A 20,995-nucleotide genomic window follows, 5' to 3' on the forward strand; every position below is an offset into this window, starting at 1 on the left:
ATATAGGTTTACTGATCTGGAAATTGCAAAATATTCTAACAGCAATCATTTTAATACCCCAAAACAAGCATGTTGGTACTTGGTCCACAAAATAGCCATCTATACACTAGATGGAAGTATGGTTAATAAGTAAAGCAAAGAATTTGAACAACTAGGATATCCCACTTCATTTTTTAATTCCACTTGCTTGGTTAAAAAGAAGCTAAGTTTGAAAGCCATTTCAATGGGTAAAACAGCACAAAAATGGACTTTTTGAAGGCTGTCCACCTGTATGTGTAAACGTATGCACATAATTCCATAACGCATGTACTTCTAGATACATTTGCGGGAGGCATTCCCGGGCTAAGGGATGAAGCAATGTAAATACTTTTGTATTGTCAAAAATATGTGCATTATTTTAGTCAAAAAAGTATCCATTCACAAAGAAGATGTAATAGTGTGTTGATAACACACAGGTTCATTTTCTTCTTCTAGGCACAAAAATGGAAGAATAACTTTTATAAATTCAATAAACAAAACTAAATTGAGCTCTGTGTCCCCCACTTTGGCAAGGAGCCCGGTTTCCCCAAAAGGAAATAAGGAACAAATTTAATCATGTTTTTCATTTCTTTTTCTCTTAGATGAATTTGGCAAAAGGTGAAAGGGTAGAATTCTTCTTCCAGATTATTAGTAGCAGTACTATGTTAAGGTTTCTAAAATGCTACAGTTCAAAAGTAATAATTACAGTGAAACCTCGGTTTTCGTTGATTTTTTCAGTGAAAAATTTGTCTCGGATTTCGTTGGCATGCCCACGTGACCTCGCTGCTAATTTTGCGAAAACAAAGGGTGACCCACGCATTCTCCTGCTCATTGTGGTATTGTTTCTCGTTGTGTGTGCATCACCCCGCGCATCTAACGCAATGCACACAAGATAAAATCACATGTGCTCAAATCTCATTTTCCCTGTTAAGTATTTGCCTTGCTAATAAGTTAACCCTTTCCCTTTAGCTCCATCATGGGACTATATTTATTCTTTATAAATGTGTTTTTGGTATGTATTTTGCAGTGTCTAGAATGAATTAATTGGATTTACATTGATTCATATGAAAATAATTGCCTCGGTTTTCATCTGTTTCGGTTTTCGTTGATTGTTTTTGGACGGATTATCAACGAAAACCAAGGTATCACTGTACAAGATTTTGTTTCAATATTGGTGCTAAGTAAAACAAAAGGATTATCAAATATTACCAAATTCTTAGCAAACTTTTCTCATTTACTTTAATAATAGTAAAATTAATAAAACATAAAAACTAATAGCTGCCTTGTTATTATTTCAGCATGAGCCAGTACGGCTGGAACACATACCTCCCGAAAAGTCAGTTCAAAATTCCGTAGCTGTAAACATTGTTCAAGTTTCTGTTGATGTTTAGCCCAGAACTCACCAAAGGCAGTTTCGGTTTCATCTAATTGAGCCAGAAGCCTAGAAGACAACAAGGAAGCCATTAAAAATAGTAAAAGGAACGACTGACAAACTGAATACTTTTCATATCTTGTTATAAGGAAACTTGGCTGTTTTAAAAATTAATGGGTCAATATTCAGCGGTTGCAATGAACAATTTTTTTTTAAATAGTGAGTATATGTACAGAACACTCTCCATCAGAAGCTATATGTATAGCAATATTCACCTGCTATACATAAAGTTATGTGGTTTCAGTGGTACAGTCTTTTTTCTGTCCTAACTTAAACCACTTTATGAATACTGACTGAATATTGTTCTATACAAGGGGTTTCTCAACCCAGTCCTTGGGACACACCCAGCCAGTCAGGTTTTCAGGATACTCATAATAAATATGTATGAGATAGATTTGCATAAAATGGAGGCAATGCATGCAAATTTATCTAATGCATATTCATGATATTGTAGATATCTTGAAAACCAGACTGGCTTGGTGTGTCCTGAGGCAGAATGCCCTTGCTCCACCATGGCACTATACAGATAGTGCTGCAGAGGTCACAAAAGATTTCGGTGACATTGTCTTTAATCAGGAGTGGACAACAACATTTTTCAAAAGCCACAACCCAGTCAGGTGTTCAAGATTTCTATAATGAATATGCATGATATTAACTTGCATGTACTGCTTCCATCATATGCAAATAGATCTCATACATATTAATTATGGAAATCTTGAAAAGCTGAAAACTGGGCTGTGGCCCTTGAGGAATGTGGTGGCCCACCACTGATCTATATGGTATCACTGAAAATTCACAGATAGGGGACATGTTTAGCAGTTGACACTAATCATATTAGTCCATTTGAATGTCCAGCGCTAAAACTTGTCAAAAACAATAAATGGAAATGCTTTTTTTTTTGGCCAATTCAAGTTGCAGAAGAGTTTTTTTATATTACCATAACAACATAGAAGATGACAGCAGAAAAGACTACTTAATTAATTCAGTCTACCTAGTTATTCCTATGCACAATGTAATAGAATAAGATCCGCACCTAAACAATTCAAAACAGATCTCACGAACCACATAAATTACAGGCTTCAAAACGGACTCTTTCCCACGGATAAAGGAAACATCCTACTCACTCCGCTACCAAAAGATGCTAAAAAAAGCTCAATGGACCTAACCAACTATCGACCAGTAGCATCTATTCCACTTATGACCAAACTCATGGAAGGCGTAGTGACGAAACAACTTACTGAATACCTATATAAACACTCAATTCTGCATGAGTCTCAATCGGGATTTCGGTCGAATCACAGCACCGAAACTGTACTAGTGTCCGCAATGAACTCATTCAAACAGGCAATTGCGACTGGTAACAACATCCTCCTCCTGCAATTCGACATGTCCAGCGCCTTTGACATGGTTAATCATGATATACTAATACATATACTAGATTACTTCGGAGTAGGAGGCACAGTTCTCAAATGGTTCAAAGGACTCCTGACCACAAGATCATACCAAGTAACAACGAATGCAGAAAGATCTCCCCCATGGATGCCAGAGTGTGGAGTCCCCCAGGGATCACCTCTCTCATCAACACTATTCAACCTAATGATGATACCTCTAGCCAAACCACTAACCAATCAAAACCTCAACCCCTACATTTATGCAGATGACGTCACAATTTACATCCCATTCAAACATGATCTAAATGAAATCACCAACGAGATCAACCAAAGCCTACAAATAATGCACACTTGGGCAGATGCATTCCAACTGAAGCTTAACGCAGAAAAAACACAATGTCTTGTACTCACCTCACAACATAACACAAGAAACTTCTCCACTATAATAACACCATACTGCTCCCTTCCTGTCTCACAAAACTTGAAAATTCTTGGAGTCACCATTGATCGAAACCTCACTCTTGATACCCACGTGAAAAACACGACGAAAAAGATGTTCTACACCATGTGGAAACTCAAAAGAGTAAAACCTTTCTTCTCGAGATACATCTTCCGTACCCTGGTACAGTCAATGGTAATAAGTCATCTGGACTACTGCAACGCACTATACGCCGGGTGCAAAGAACAAACAATCAAAAAACTCCAAACTGCCCAAAATACGGCCGCCAGACTCATATTTGGAAAAACTAAATATGAAAGTGCAAAGCCCCTAAGAGAGAAACTTCACTGGCTCCCACTTAAGGAATGCATTGTGTTCAAGATCTGCACGATTGTACACAAAATCATTCACGCAGAGGCCCCAATCTACATGCTAAACCTCGTGGACCTACCTCCCAGGAACGCCACAAGATCATCCCGCAAATTTCTTAACCTGCACTACCCCAGCTGCAAAGGACTCAAATACAAGCTGATGCATGCTACTACCTTCTCGTACATGAGCACTCAGTTATGGAATGCATTACCTACAGACTTGAAAGCAATCAACGAAACAACTATCTTTCGAAAATTTCTGAAGACATTCTTCTTCAACAAGGCCTACAATGAGAACCAATAGCCTCACTAAGTCACCTCACCAACCTACTCAATTATGAACGCTCAACTCTACAACTACCCTAATCTCTTTCTTCCTTCTTCTTTCTCCCCTTCCCAATCGCTACACATTACTAAATGTATCTAATATCCTGAAATGAAAATGTTAACAAATCTATGTAAGCCACATTGAGCCTGCAAATAGGTGGTGGAATGTGGGATACGAATGCAATAAATAATAATAATAATATCCCATCTGCCAGTCATAAAGCATTACTGCTTCTAAAATCTCTCCTTATCCAGGGCAGGTTTCTCCATCTCTCTCATTTGTGCTCTACCCATCTTTAGGCAGATGAGCTTACAAACTCTCTACTTCATACCACAGCATCTTCTCCCTTTCCATATATGACCACAAAGCTTTTTAATGTTTATTTAGTCAGTCATTCTTATATCCCGCAATTTTTCAAAAACAAGTTTTGGTTCAATGTGGCTTACAATTAACAGGAGAAATTATAGTGTTATTATTCAATGTTCTAAACTGCTACTGATATTAGGCCATTGCCAAAACATCTGGCCTCCTAGGTCCCCTGCATAGCCCACCAGCCAGCTATACCTAGCTACGTGAACATCTGCAATTTCCACTAGGACTTTTAGTTATTATTATACTTGTAGTCTTTCAAAAGGGGAAATGGGACTTGATATACCGCCTTTCTGAGGTTTTTGCAACTACAGTCAAAGCAGGTTACATATATTCAGGTACTTATTTTGTACCAGGGGCAATGGAGAGTTAAGTGACTTGCCCAGAGTCACAAGGAGCTGCTAGCTGGATTCTATTATCACAGTCTAGTACAGCAGCTGCCTGAATATTGAGCCTCCTAGGTTCTCATTATAGCTTCCAGGCAGACCTAACCTATATCAATGCCTGCATTTAACCTATGACTTTTATTGATTATGAAGATTATGAGAAAGTCCTACCTTAATCCAATACCCAGTTCCCAGTACCCTAACACCTAAAATTTACTGCCAATCTAATGAGCTACCAAAACCAGCATAGTTGATGCCCAAGTATCCGGACTGCTATGTCCCTTAGCCTTACTAGACCATATCCAACTATCACTAACCTGCTGTCTCTAATCTGGTGGTTTCTGGAAATTTGTAGTCTGCTTTAATCAACCCAATTCTCATTTGACTTCCAGTGTTGCTAGTTTTATGTTTCTTTTCTTTGTACTTTTATTTTATTCTCTTTACTTGTCCTCAGATTGTGAGCCCCCCACAGACACAAAATTTACTGTACCTGAATATATACCACTTTGATAGCTTTCAGGCTTGTAGGCATAATTAAAATTCCCCACATTTCTGATCCTGAGGTGTGAAGTTGGGATGTTTGCAATACTGTAATCTCTAATCCTGTTTCTGCCACTGTCATAATATCAGCAAATAATGACCATTATGCCCATCTAGTGTGCCTACCCTGACTCCCAGTGCAATTGCCAAGATGGCTGACTGCATCGGAAACTGGAGGAGTGAAAGGTAACAAAGTGTAGTGGAAAATGGAGTTCACTCTGAGGAAAGGGAATGTTATCAGTGGTGCTGCAGGGATTGGTTCTTGGTCTGATTGTTTCAAACAATTTTCTAACTGATATTGAAGAAGGGCTGTCTGGTAAGGTTGCCTTTTTGCAGGTGATACCAAAATCTGCAATAGAATAGGCACCCTGGATAGTGTGGCTAACATAAGAAGGGATCTGGCAAAGCTTAAAGAGTGCTCTAGAATTTGGCAGCTATGATTTAATGTTAAAAATTGCAGGGTCATGCATCTGGATTTCAAAAACAGAAGGGAGTGGTGAAATACTTCTGCGCATAAAAGAAGAGCAGGCTTAGGGGTGACCATATACGATGATCTTAAAGTGGCCAAACATGTCAAGAAACAATGGCATAAACCAGAAAATTACTTGGGTGCACAGGGAGAAGAATGGCCAGCAGGAAAAAGGAGGTGATCATTCCACTGTGTAAGTCTCTGGTGAGACCTCTCTTAAAATACTGTGTGCAATTTTGGAGATCATACCTTTGAAAAGATATAAAATAGTGTGGAGTCAGTCCAGAGGACAGTTACTAAAATGGTCAGTGGTCTTCATCATAATGTGGAGACAGACTTAAAGATCTCAGTAGGCATATTTTCAAAGAAAAGCAGGAGAGGGAAGATATGATAGAGACATTAAAATATCTCTATGTCATAAATGCACAGGAGACAGACCTCTTTCAATTGAAAAAAAGCTCTGGAACAAGGGAGCACAGGTTGAAGGTGAAACGGGATAGATTCAGGAGTAATCTAAGGAAATACTTCTTTACAGAAAGGGTGGTGGATGAATGGAATGAACTCCCAGTGGAGAAGGTAGAGTTGAGGACTGTATTTGAATTCAAGTAAGTATGGGACAAACAAAGAGAATCTCTGAGGAAGAGAAAAGGATAGTACAGATTACTAGTTGTATGGATAGATCATATCATCTTTGTCTGCCAATATTTTCACTGTTTATATGTTCTCTGACATCTCCACCATTGAGATTGGTTATGCTTACCCACAGAAAGGCAGTATATAAGTCCCATTCCCTTTCCCCTTTCTCTAGTGGGAATGTTGCCACAATGGAAAGCCACATCTATTTTTACAAAAACTAGCAATAATTAAGCAATTTCTGACTAAGTAAGAATCAAGGCCAACATCCCAAGAGAGTTATTTATCAGAACGGAGGCACATTAGCAAGAAAATTTCTACACCACTTGCTGATCCCAGTAGAGCTAAAGTCTTATCAACAATTTCCTCTGAACAAAATTTAGGATTTCATTTTTTGATCCTCCGGTTTCCTACTGCAGTTTTCAAGCTTAACCGGAGCTTAACTGGAGCTGATTTCTTCTGGGACTACAGTGCTATAAACCTGTGGTACCTCCACCCCCCAATCCAACACCTCCTATTGTTTACCTCATCTTTTATCTACACCAACCAGCACGATGTAAATTCTTTGGAGCCTTTCAAAACCCTGTATGCAGGCCATCTCAGCCTTACCAGAAGGTGTCACTGATCTGTGATGACTGTGACATCCTCTCTGCTTGGTTAAGAGTTATGGCTTTGGAACATCCCCAACCCCATCTAAGGCACAGAGACTGGGCTCAGGATATGAATGATCTACCACGTGATGGCACTCAGTCCCAGTTTCCTAACATCCTCTTTTCATTATTATCTGTATTTAGTTCCTCATGAAAAATTAGTGTTTATAACAGGGCTTCCCAAACCAAACCTATGACCCCTTACTCCCTGCTAATATGTATACGGATCATCATGAACATACCTAAACCTCCACTACCCAAATTGCAAAGGACTCAAATACAAAGCAACCTATGCATCCAGCTTCTCCTATATAAGCACACAAATATGGAATGCACTGCCAAAAGCTGTGAAAACAATCTATGACCATCTAAACTTCAAGAAATCACTAAAAAACAACCTGTTCAAAAAGGCTTACCTTACCGACCCAACATAAATGACTAGACTCAGCAACACAGCAAAACCAATGATCGTACTGAACAATATACAACCTTCTCTCTTTTCGCCCCATGGTGCCTGAAACGCACCTACCTTACTTGACCACAACATAACCTTGTATCTGTTTCTCTCTACCGGACTTGGCGAACGCCTTTACTGTACTATGTAAGCACATTGAGCCTGCAAATAGGTGGGAAAATGTGGGATACAAATGTAACACATAAATAAATAAATATATCAGCATTCACTGGAGACCCAGCATATATGTACATTCATTACAGTCATCCTGAAAATCTACATGGCTGAAGGGTCCAGGGCAGGTTCTCATCCACCAGTATTCAAAGATTATTCAAAGTCCTCACACATGAGCTCTTGCCATCTGGCCCTTCTCACCTCTCCACAGTGGTCTGATTGTCAAGTTGATCTTGGTTCATTTGATAATCTGGATTCTCAGTAACTGGCTGTCTAATACTTCCAAGGATAGCATGTCCCTTCTTTAATGCTAACCTCATATCTTCCTGGAAGAAAAAATGATTACAAAGTCACTGTAATGCAGGCATACCAGAGAAAATTATTTTTTAAAATAGAATTTAATTGGACCACACTGCCATGTTGGACACTAGAGCTTAAATCAAGTCCCTGGGAGGCATGGAGGGGCATAATCGAACGTGAATGCCCATCTCCATGGGCGTCTATGTCCGAGAACGGGTACGTGAAGGGGCGGGACAGACCATATTTTCCAAAAAAATGGGCGCCCATTTTTTTTTCCGATAATACGGTTTGTGTCGGGCAATGCATCGGATGTGTGCGGATTTGAGCTGGGCGGTTTCGTTTTTCAGCGATAATGGAAACCGAAGGTGCCCAGCTCAAAAATGAACAAATCCATGGCATTTGGTCATGGGAGGGGCCAGATTCTTAGTGCACTGGTCCCCCTCACATGCCAGGACACCAACCGGGCACCCTAGGGGGCACTTGTAACAATTAAAAAAAAAGGTAAAATACCTCCCAAGTCCATAGCTCCCTTCCCTTGGGTGCTGAGCCCCCCAAATCCCCCCCAAACCCACTGCCCACAACTCTACACCATTACCATAGCACTTATGGCTGAAGGGGGGCACCTAGATGTGGGTACAGTAGCTTTTGGGGGCGATTTGGAGCACTCCCATTTACCAGCACAAGTGTAACAGGTGGGGGGGATGGGTCTGGGTCCACCTGCCTGAAGTCCACTGCACCCACTAACAACTGCTCCAGGGACCTGCACACTGCTGTGATGGAGCTGGGTATGGCATTTGAGGCTGGCATACAGGCTGGGAAAAAAAGTTGTTAAAGTTGTTTTTATTTTGGTGGGAGGGGGTTAGTGACCACTGGGGGAGTCAGGGGTGGTGATCCCCGATTCCCTCCGGTGGTCATCTGGTCATTTAGGGCACTTTTTTGGGACTTGTTCGTGAAAAAAAAGGGTCCAAAAAAAGTGACCCAAATTGTTGCTACTGCCGCCTTTCTTTTTTCGATTATCGGCCGAGGGCGCCCATCTGTCCTCGGCCGATAAACACGCCCCAGTCCCGCCTTCACCATGCCTCTGACATGCCCCCGTCAACTTTGCTCGTTCCCGCGACGGAGTGCAGTTGAAGATGCCCAAAATGGCTTTCAATTATACCAATTTGGGCACCTTTGCGAGATGGACGCCCATCTCCCGATTTGGGTCGAAATACGGGCACCCATCACTTTCGAAAATAAAGCCGAAGGTGTCCCAGATGTCACTCAACACCATCATCTACTGGCCAGACTATGTGTTCATTGTCCAGGATTAATGAGCTAACCACAGTTGAGTTGTTGCTTTAATAACTAGGCTTTGGAATGGAGATTAAAAGGGGGAGGATGGGAGGAGAACTGCTTGGTAGTACTAAATAAAGGCTTGTGGTCCCATAATCCCAACAGAAGCCAGTTCCAATTGGGATGGAAGCCAAAAAATGCAGGAAGAGAATACTAATTAAAAAACATTTAATTAATAGTAATTTAATACAACAGAGATCCAAGAACATTAGAACAATTGTATTGTAGAAGCTACAGTTCACTAGAATCATCACCTTACGCTGAAATTGCCCCAAACACATCTGTTATGATTACTATACCATACTGTCATACGTGCTCAAGGGTACGTGCTATGCACCAGGGCCGGTAATTGCCCCAAACACATCTGTTATGATTACTATACCATGCTGTCGTACGTGCTCAAGGGTGCATGCTATGCACCAGGGCCGGTTTTAGACATAGTGGGGCCCAGGGCAGAAATTGAGGGGACCCCTGATCCTCTCTCCTCCCCCCTCCCTCTTCCCCCAATCCCCCCACCTGCATTGCTACTACACAGTGCCGTAGCGAGGGTGGCTGACACCTGGGGCGGGTCGCCGCTGCGCACCCCCCCCCCTGGGTGCAGCACAGTGCCCCCCCTCGGCGCGCACCCTCCCCCGGAGCGCGATCTTACTTAGTTTAGAAGTGAGGGGCGGGCGGGAGGGCTGATCCGAGCCCGAGTCAATGTCACTGGGAGCTGCGTTGGCTCCATTGGTTCCTTGCTCTCTCTGCCCTGGAACAGGAAGTAACCTGTTCCGGGGCAGAGGGAGCAAGGAAGCAACGGAGACGACACCCCCCCAGCGGCATGCACCCAGGGCAGACCGCCCCCCCCCCTTCCTACACCACTGCTACTACATGGTCTGGGCATCTCTTCCGCTTCTCCCCACCACGGTTTGTCTCTCTCCTTTCCCCTCACCTTGCGGTCTTCTTTAAAAATGTATTTCCCTTCTCAGAGGGGCCCTGTCACAGCAGCCATCCTCACAAGTTGCCTCCAGCTGTCTCAAAGCTTTCCTTCTCTGCTGCCCGTAATCCGCCTGGGCGAAACAGGAAACTGCATCAGAGGGGGGCAGATCGCGGCAGAGAGGGAAAGGTTCGAGGCAGCTTGTCAGGATGGCTGCTATGCCGGGGCCCCTCTGAGAAGGGAAATAAATTTTAAAGAAGATCAGGAAGATGAGGGGAAAGGAGAAGGATATGGACTGTGGTGGGGAGAAGGGGTAGAGATGCCTGGACCACAGGGCCCCATGGAGCTGTGGGACCAGGGCAGTTGCCATGTTTGCCTCCCCCCCTACCCCGTAGCACCGGTCCTGCTATGCACTGCCATGCAAAAGGTCCCCTGTTCAATCCCCAAGTCATGTCTTCTGCTCCCTAGGTCAGCTGGGGCTGGAGATATTACAGAGACCATGTTCACAGTCCCAGTGGGAGGGTGAAATTGTTTCTGTTTCCTAAAGGAAACACCTAGTGCTCAGATTCAGGGCCCATGATTGCAGGGTTGTGGAATGAACCCTGGTGCATGGCCTCTAGCACAGGACTCTTACTGCACTGATTAGGTACTTATGAATAAAGGCTCAAGGTGCCAAAACCCAGACCTGGTTCTGACTAAGCTGGAAGCAAGGAGCAGAACGAAACTGCCAGGTCAAAAAAACAGAAACAACAGTTAATATTCCACACCCATTTCTTTTCATAATCATTTGTAAATTAATTACCACTGTTGCTCCTATCATACATTTTCTGAATTCCTATTCTCAGGGGATTTGCCTTCCCTGTTGAATTATATGTTCTGATAGATTTCAAATTAGTGGGTTGGCTTTATAATGATTTCAAAAGTCTTGAAACTTGGCAGTCAATTCAGGTGGTTTCATGGTTCCTTCTGGAATATGGAAGAGCTATATATTTTTCATGAGTGGCACACCTACCTTCATTCTGTCTTTCTTTTCAGTATGTGATATAAGAAGGGAGCTGGTTGACTGCACATCGTTCGGAAGCTCTGTTTCAGCCAGTTCTGTCCCAAAGGACTGAAGCATCTGTGCCATCTGCTTCACCATGAGTGCAAAGTTTTCTATAGCCTTTGGGACACAACCATAAAAGTTTTTTAAAATATTTTCAATGCAAGACCACCGTTTTAACTTAAAAGTATACTAAGACAATACTTCCAGCCGTTTCTATTCTTCTTAGCAAAGCACAAAAAAGGGCACATCTTATTGCTAGACTAGATATAAAACAATTGTCATTAATTTGTAACATCTTTTCTGTAAATAAGTTCCTGTTTCATTATTTTTTATTAATTTTAAATATAACATCCATCCAAATACAATACAGAATATAATAAACTTCCATTCCATTAGAAGAACCATATGAGAACAATTACTGTCAAAGTTCAAAAATTCGAAGTATACAACAGGTATACAAAAATGGAAATTGTATAAAAAGAAATGATAACTTAAATAAGTTCCTTCACCATTATTTCCTCCTATATTCTACTTTTTCTCAAAAGCTCTTATTTGAAGATAGAGAGGTTCTTTTCATGGATTATTATAACCATGACTCATTTAGTTGAGGATTTTATCTGCCTGTCTGGCAGGATTAACAAACTATCCATCTCTGACTCCTAATCACAAAACCTACCACTCCCAAATTCATTCCTCATGCTGATTCTTCGAAGTGATTAAGGTCCTCTGAAACCATTTCATCAACTGAAATGAATAAACTCAATTCATGCAAGAGCAGATTCATAAAACAAACAACTTTTGAACATAAAATTTAAAAGGCCCCAAACCAATAAATTCCCAACTTACTGTGCGATGAGACAGCCACCGGCTGTGGCAATAATCCAGGGTACCACCCAAATCTTCTGTCAGCTGTGCTTTGTCAATGTAACTATGTAACTCTGTTGCTGAACTCAGCATTATGATCTGCAATAGCAGAGGAATGGAATTTGCACAGGCTAGCCCCTTTCACAGAACACTATCCAACTTAGATGAACTCAAGGGTAGTTACATTTTATACTTCTTCCATCACCATCTGCACACTACATAATGAGCATTTACATACGGTAGCTCCTACCAGCAAATAACAAATTGCATACCCATTGATAACAGTTAGACCACAAAGCCTGTTTAATCTATGTTCCCTACTTACCACATTAGTAAAGCCTTGTTCTCAAACATGTGAGCTTTCCTATTGTGAAAGATACATTGAACTCATCCCTTACCTACTTGAATTCCAATATTGTTTTTGTCTCCTCTTTCTTTCCTGAAAAGCTACTAGTGATCTAACCATCACCTTTCTGTAACCCTCCAGCCCTGATCCTTGCTCTCTAGAGCAGGGGTTCTGAACCCAATCATGTTTTCAGGATATCCATAATGAATATGCATGAGATAAATCCGCATGCACAAACTTTGCTGTATGCAAATCTATCTCATGCATGTTAATTATGAATATCCTGAAAACCTGTCTGGCTGGTTATTTCCTAAGGACTGGGTTGATAACCACTATTCTAGGCCTATCCAAAATTTCTTACCTCATACTCATCATGAATTGCCCTCTTGGACTTCTGTGCCTGAATACATGGTTCTTGCACTTACAGGGTAATTTTATAAAGCATTTTCCACACATAAAGCATGTTTAACATGTGGAAAAGGGCTCTTTAAAATAGCAAAAGGTAGGTGCACAGTAATGATATGCCTACTTTTCAGTGCAGTGCTGCTTCACAACTCTTCTATTTTACCTCACTTTCGCTTGCAATTTAAATTGGGTTAAAAATAATGTCAGTGCTTAGAAAACATGATTTTCTGCAATTACATTTATTGGGGGAAATCCATTTTCATTCATTATACTGAAAGTTGACTTTACAAACAAAATTCTTTTGCCTTTTCTCCAACTCTCTGCAACAATTGCCCTAATCTTTTGGATGAACATAATGACAGTTTGTCAGGCATCCATTTGCTAAAGGTACTTGGAGGCAGGACATAAATCTTCCTGGGGTGAAGATAAAGGCTTCTACTTATCAAGAAATATTAGAAACACCTTTATAATAGACAACCTATTCCAAAAAGAGGGGGGATGGGATGGAACCAGTACAATGAACAGTTTGTAGCTGTACATTCAAAGATAAGATGGAAATAGCTGCTCCATCTGCATTTTCTATGACTTTAAAAACATGCCTGGGATATGATCCAGCAATGATAAAGGGTTATACTTACAGGTACCTTCATTTTAAATTCATCTCTGCTGAATTTGAAAGCAATGTCGGACAGTGTACGATGGAAAAGCCCTGTTGGACGCAGAACAAGCACCAGCTGCAAGTTGCCTGGGAAAGATGCCTGCAAATGGAATTAATCAGTCTAGTCAAACCGATTTCCTTGCTTGTTATAGCATGTTTTAAAAGCTAGCAAGTGTGTTAGGTATTCAGGAACTATTTAGGAAACCAGAATAAGTCCTGCAACTTCAGCAACGCTCCCAAACCTTACAGCATGGTATTATACGAAAACATTGTATTCTGAGAATTACTATTCCCTCTATGGCAAGGGTCATCAAATCCAGTCCTCGAGGTCCACAACTCAGCCTGGTTTTCAGGATTTCCACAATGAATATGCAAATAGATCTCTCAAATTGTGGAAAACCTGAAAACCAGGCTGGGCTGTGGACCTCAAGTACTGGATTTGAGAACCCCTGCTGTATGGTACAGTAGTTCCCCCATGTACACAAGCACCAAGCTGTAAATGACTTATGGGGGCCATCACAAATATGATGATGCCTTGAGTGGGGCAGGTTGCCAGCACTATCCCCAGCCATCCCAAGGCAATGGTGGGTTAAGTGGTTTGCCCAAAGCCACAGGAAGCTGCCACAGGATTTGAACCAGGGCCCTCTTGTTCTAATCCTACTGCTGTAACCATTAGGCTACTCCTCTGCCCCACTATTACTGTATAGCTGTCTAAAAAGTTAGAAAAGTACATTTTTGAAAAAAGAGGCTGGTTATTTCACTGTTGAGTTAACGTATGGAATATAAAAAGCAAAGCAACAGAACCTTTTTTTACCCAATCAATCACCATACAGCAGTTGACCAAAAGAAGAAGAAAAACTTCAGTGTGAGAGCAAGATCAACGCTAGATAAAGCACACAGCATATTAAACTGCTCAGGTGCTTTTGAGTAATGTATGCAACTAAAATAAAGTCTACCCCCCAACACACACATATTATCTTTCCCTAAGCCTATCCCCCCCAAACATATATCTCTCTCTCTCTCCCTTAGCTACTCTTTCCAACACACTCTCCTTCAACTCTATCCCAGCTAGTCCTAATCCCCATCCCCAGCAGTCAGCCTTCATCATCACATCTCTAATTTCTTTTTTTTCTATAGAAATCTCTCAAAAATACATCCATGGATTAATTCTTGTACAGAAATTAAGCAAAAAGTCTTAACAGAGATCCTAAGGAAAATATACAAACTAAAGAAGAAAAAATTCTCCTATCTTAATAATGTCCAAGACACTGTGGGGGAAAGAGTTAAAAATTGGATAATGGAAGGAGAGGGTTGCGATAAATGGAGCTTGTTCTGAGGAAAGGGATGTGATCACTGGTGTACCACTGGGGTCAGTCCTCGGGCCAGCTCTTTGTGAGTGATATTGTGGAAGGGCTGTCTGGTAAGATTTGTCTCTTTGCGGATGATACCAAACTCTGTAATACGGTGGACACCCTGGAGGGTGTGGATAGCATGAGGAAGGATCTAGCAAAGCTTGAAGAATGGTCCAATAATTGGCAACTAAGATTTGCAGGGTCATGCACTTGAGTAACAAGAATGACAAAGAATGGTACAATATAAAGGATGAAGTGCTTCTGTGTACAAAAGAAGAGCGGGACTTGGCGGTGATTGTGTCTGATGACCTTAAGGTCTCCAAACACGTAGAAAAAGTGATGGTGAAAGCCAGAAGGATGCTTGGGAGAGGGATGACCAGCAGGAAAAAAAAGGTGTTAGTGTCCTTGTATAAGTCTCTGATGAGGCCCCATTTACAGTACTGTGCGTAATTCTGGAGACCGCACCTACAGAAAGATATAAACAAGATGGGGTTGGTCCAGAGGGTGGCTACAAAATTGGTAAGAGGTCTCTGCCATAAAACGTATGGGGACAGACTTATAAATGTCAACATGTATACACTGGAATAGAGGTGGGAGAGGGGATATGATAGAGAGATTTAAATATCTCAGTGGTGTTAATATACAGGAGGTGAGCCTTTTTCAAATGAAGGAAAACTCTGGAATGAGGGGGCATACGATGAAGTTAAGAGGAAATAGGCTTAGGAGGAATCTAAGAAAATACTCTTTCATGGAAAGGGTGGTGGATACATGGAATGGTTTCCTGGTGGAGGTCATGAAGACGAGGACTGTGTCAGAATAGAAAGTGTGGGGCAGGCATATGGGATTCCTTAGGAAAAGGAAGAGTTAGTGGTTACTGGGGATGGGCAGACTGGATGGGCCATTTGGTCCTTATCTGCCATCATGTTTCTATGTTTTTAAGTATAAATTGTTCAGTCCTAGTTGGAAAACACATTATATTATTTAGAAAGGAGATTAAAAAAACCATTATATAGGTTTAAGGAAGGTTCAGATCTATGCAGCAATCCAAAATTTGAAAATAAAATGTATTACACTATCAGTAGTATTGCATTTTGAAGAATAAACCCTTTCAAGCATCACATCCAGATTTTACTGCTCAGAAGGTCCATTCCCCCCTTACGATAGGATACATTCTATACAATCTAGCATAGAAATGATAGGGGGATGAAGAAATCAAACTTCATCTGTTTTCTAGAACATTCTGCAAGCAATAACACATTATTACCTGAAGCAAACAACCCCACAGGACAGGCACACTATAAATTAGAAACAGACAACACAAACGCAGACACCATATCACATTCAACCCAGGAAGGTATGGGAACAAAATCTAATTAACAACTTGATTAACTATCTTCTAGTACTCATCTATGCCCCAATGCTCAGAAGCAAATGCGGGTGCTATGGGCCATTAGTACCAAACTAGCACATGCGTTAGTGAGCACAGAATGCTCAAACACTCTGGTGCGGGATGTCACAGCCACCACTATGCCACGCGTCCTGACTCACCTTCCTCCTCTGGTGGTTGGGCTCCATGGTCTCCACAGGGCTTTCGGCACTCCTCTCAATGCCATACACCACCAAGTGTGCAACCTGCTTCTGCACAGCATTTCCTGGGTCAGGTGCCCGCTGGAGGGTCACGTTTAAAGGGTCGAAGGCGGGATTCCTCCTGAATGTCCAGAGATGACATCATGGGGAGCAAGGGTTTTATAAGGGCCCCTGGGACTCAGTCATTTTGCCTTCACAATGGGTCTTCTGCCTAGCTGTGTCTGCAGGCCTGTTTGGTCTCCAGCCTTGTCCTGCCTCCAGTCTGCTTTGTCTCCAAGTCCTGTGTTGCCTCCAGCCCTGCCTTGCCTCCAAGCACAGACTTGCTTTCAGCCTTGGCTCCAGCTCTTCTCAGAGCCACCCCAGGTCCCGGTTCTGCCAGGCCTGCCAAGGGCTCTTCTCAGAGCCATCCCAGGTTCCGGATCTGCCGGGCCTGCCCCCAACGGCAAAGAGTCACTCACTGGCCTCCACTCTTCCAGGAGTGACTCACCTGCCATCAGTTAGGACTCTCCTGGTCTCCAGGTCGGGAGGGCAGTGGTTACCCAGCCTTGGCCCATCAAGAAGTGTGATACAGGAAACAACAAGCGCACCAGAAATTAACTCAAATAGCATGCTCACAGAAAAGCACACACAATAGAGCCACCTTAATTTTTATCTTGCAAACAACTGTTCATTGTCTTGTTTGTGCTGTAAGATTCAATTTCTTTTTTTGCGACATAGTGTGAGGAGGGAGGAAGAGTTTATGTAAGGGCACTGCCACCTCAAGCTCAATACTCTCCTACTACTCTATGGAATTAGGATAGCCTAAGAAAAACAGTTGCAAATAAACTTGTAGCCAACAGTGGGCGCCCTATATGTTTTCTAGTAAAAGGTTGCTAGACACCCAAGGAAAAGTAAAGAAGGGACAAGAAAACTCCTGATTTCCCAGGCAAATGGGGAGGGAACTTCCTAAAAAAAGGGGAGGGATTTAAAGTCCTAGAATATGGGACTGGGAAGAGGAGCATTTTCCCCAGCTGGAAAGTGGAACCCACCAATGCTCCAGGTGAAGTCAGGGAAGAGTCTATGGAATTTGAGAACTCAGTCCCTATACCACCTGAGGAAGGTGAGGAAATGGAAACAGGAAACTGAAATTTGAAAAGCCTGTGCAAAATTGGAAATTAATCTAGCAGTTACCCTGTAAGTGAAGGTTTTTGTTTCTGTTGCCACCAAGTTGTGTGTTTGTTCTTTTCAAGTTGTAATGCTTGGACTGTTTCTATTTCACCCTGAATTAAAGGAGAATCATAAATACTGACCCTGAAAAGGGGAACGTGCCTTATGCTGTGGACTTCTCTAATTACTTCCAGTTGTGGCCAGTTCTTTTTACCTCTGCTGGGAGGTGGTATAGCACAATGGTCAGACATGATTGATTACAGCCTGTTACTTTGTCAGAGGTTTTGATTTCTATCTCTCCTGGTATGTTTTTCTATTTCCTGCCTGGGGCACTCCATGTATTAGCTTTCTCCTCTTGTCTATATCTATTCTGGTTAAGATGACCTCTGTGATTTTAGGCAGAATATAAGGATGAATTAAGTCTTGGTTTTAGATGGCTACATTGCTTTCATTCATATTGTATGTGTGTGTGTGTGCGACCCTCAGGGGGGGGATGCTGGCTTCGGCCTAACCCCTGGTAAGCCTTCCTCAGCTGAGAGGTGCCCAGCTCTACCACCGGCTGCCTTTCAGGTGCTGTGGAGGACTTGCAGCTCATCTGCATATCCTTTACAGCCTTCTCCGGGGTGACTCCCAGGTCCACTCCGATCCACTCAGGGCCTCCGCTCTTGGTGCCGCGCGCCTAACGGGGCGCGGGGCATTTTTCTCTTTACATCTATTTTCTCCCAGTCACTACTGACCTCACTCAATTATACCTAATTCTGAATCATGCTATGGCCCCTATACACATTCTCTTCCTTGCCTTGTCCCTTCCTAATCTTTTCCCTCATCCCCTACTTCTCTCCACTACAGGAACTCACTGCCCATCCATCGACTTCATCACCTCACCTTCTCTCCTACCCTCTTCCTCCCTTCTTAGCTTTTAATCTTCATCTCTTTCTTCCTTCCATTTTGCTTTCCCCATTCCACCTAAATACCTCTCGCCTTTGGCACCTTCATGGCCACACCTCTCCTACTCTCCTCCGCTCTCTTTTACTCCTTTCTCTTACTTTCAGCTGGTGACATCAATCCCAATCCTGGCCCTCCTCACCAACTATTATCCCAACTCTACAGATCTCACCGTGACCTCTCTAACCTCATCACTATTCCTCTACTCCCCTCCTCTTCTCTGCCCTTCTCTTGCGCCCTTTGGAATGCCCGCTCTATCTGCAACAAACTCCCATATGTTCATGACCTCTTTATCTCATGTCACCTCCATCTGCTCGCCATAACAGAAACCTGGCTCTGCCCTGATGACTCTGCTTCAATCGCAGCCCTCTGCCATGGCGGTTATCTTTTTTCACATACTCCTCGCCCTGCTGGCCGCGGGGGCGGTGTTGGATTACTTCTCTCTCCCTCCTCCAGATTTCAACCCCTTCTTCCACCTCAATCTGTTTTTCCTCCTTTGAAGTCCACTCTATCCGCCTTTTCTCTCCTCTGCCTCTTCGAATAGCGGTCATTTATCATCCCCCTGATAAGTCCCTTTCATCCTTTCTCAGTGACTTTGATGCCTGGCTTGCCTTCTTCCATGATCCTTCCTCCCCCTCTCTCATCCTTGGTGACTTTAATATTCCTGCTAATGATCCTTCTAACTCTTATAATTCCAAGTTACTCGCTTTAACATCCTCCTTTAATCTCCAACTATGCTCCACCTCCCCCACTCATCAAAATGGTCACTGTCTTGATCTTATCTTCTCCTCCAACTGTTCACCCTCTAGTTTCCTTGCCTCTGATCTTCCCCTCTCTGATCACCATCTTATAACTTTCACACTTACAGTGGTGGAAATAAGTATTTGATCCCTTGCTGATTTTGTAAGTTTGCCCACTGACAAAGACATGAGCAGCCCATAATTGAAGGGTAGGTTATTGGTAACAGTGAGAGATAGCACATCACAAATTAAATCCGGAAAATCACATTGTGGAAAGTATATGAATTTATTTGCATTCTGCAGAGGGAAATAAGTATTTAATCCCTCTGGCAAACAAGACCTAATACTTGGTGGCAAAACCCTTGTTGGCAAGCACAGCGGTCAGACGTCTTCTGTAGTTGATGATGAGGTTTGCACACATGTCAGGAGGAATTTTGGTCCACTCCTCTTTGCAGATCATCTCTAAATCATTAAGAGTTCTGGGCTGTCGCTTGGCAACTCGCAGCTTCAGCTCCCTCCATAAGTTTTCAATGGGATTAAGGTCTGGTGACTGGCTAGGCCACTCCATGACCCTAATGTGCTTCTTCCTGAGCCACTCCTTTGTTGCCTTGGCTGTATGTTTTGGGTCATTGTTGTGCTGGAAGACCCAGCCACGACCCATTTTTAAGGCCCTGGCGGAGGGAAGGAGGTTGTCACTCAGAATTGTACGGTACATGGCCCCATCCATTCTCCCATTGATGCGGTGAAGTAGTCCTGTGCCCTTAGCAGAGAAACACCCCCAAAACATAACATTTCCACCTCCATGCTTGACAGTGGGGACGGTGTTCTTTGGGTCATAGGCAGCATTTCTCTTCCTCCAAACACGGCGAGTTGAGTTCATGCCAAAGAGCTCAATTTTTGTCTCATCTGACCACAGCACCTTCTCCCAATCACTCTCGGCATCATCCAGGTGTTCACTGGCAAACTTCAGACGGGCCGTCACATGTGCCTTCCGGAGCAGGGGGACCTTGCGGGCACTGCAGGATTGCAATCCGTTATATCGTAATGTGTTACCAATGGTTTTCGTGGTGACAGTGGTCCCAGCTGCCTTGAGATAATTGACAAGTTCCCCCCTTGTAGTTGTAGGCTGATTTCTAACCTTCCTCATGATCAAGGATACCCCACGAGGTGAGATTTTGCGTGGAGCCCCAGATCTTTGTCGATTGACAGTCATTTTGTACTTCTTCCATTTTCTTACTATGGCACCAACAGTTGTCTCCTTTTCGCCCAGCGTCTTACTGATGGTTTTGTAGCCCATTCCAGCCTTGTGCAGGTGTATGATCTTGTCCCTGACATCCTTAGACAGCTCCTTGCTCTTGGCCATTTTGTAGAGGTTAGAGTCTGACTGATTCACTGAGTCTGTGGACAGGTGTCTTTCATACAGGTGACCATTGCCGACAGCTGTCTGTCATGCAGGTAACGAGTTGATTTGGAGCATCTACCTGGTCTGTAGGGGCCAGATCTCTTACTGGTTGGTGGGGGATCAAATACTTATTTCCCTCTGCAGAATGCAAATAAATTCATATACTTTCCACAATGTGATTTTCCGGATTTAATTTGTGATGTGCTATCTCTCACTGTTACCAATAACCTACCCTTCAATTATGGGCTGCTCATGTCTTTGTCAGTGGGCAAACTTACAAAATCAACAAGGGATCAAATA

General features: G+C 42.7%; 1 protein-coding gene across 5 annotated transcripts in view; it reads right to left on the reverse strand.

The window, feature by feature from the left end:
- MCF2L (MCF.2 cell line derived transforming sequence like) overlaps positions 1-20,995 on the reverse strand; it is a 329,928-nt gene that overhangs the window by 107,338 nt on the left and 201,595 nt on the right. For all 5 annotated transcript variants that reach the window (XM_030201525.1, XM_030201522.1, XM_030201526.1 and 2 more), the window contains exons 5-9: positions 13,504-13,623; positions 12,097-12,213; positions 11,218-11,367; positions 7,856-7,980; positions 1,345-1,459 (exon numbers count right to left, since the gene is read on the reverse strand). In XM_030201525.1, the coding sequence (XP_030057385.1) occupies positions 1,345-1,459; positions 7,856-7,980; positions 11,218-11,367; positions 12,097-12,213; positions 13,504-13,623 (627 nt within the window). The remainder of the gene's footprint in view (positions 1-1,344; positions 1,460-7,855; positions 7,981-11,217; positions 11,368-12,096; positions 12,214-13,503; positions 13,624-20,995) is intronic.

The sequence above is a fragment of the Microcaecilia unicolor genome, chromosome 4, assembly GCF_901765095.1.
Source record: "Microcaecilia unicolor chromosome 4, aMicUni1.1, whole genome shotgun sequence".
NCBI classification, from domain to species: Eukaryota; Metazoa; Chordata; class Amphibia; order Gymnophiona; family Siphonopidae; genus Microcaecilia; species Microcaecilia unicolor.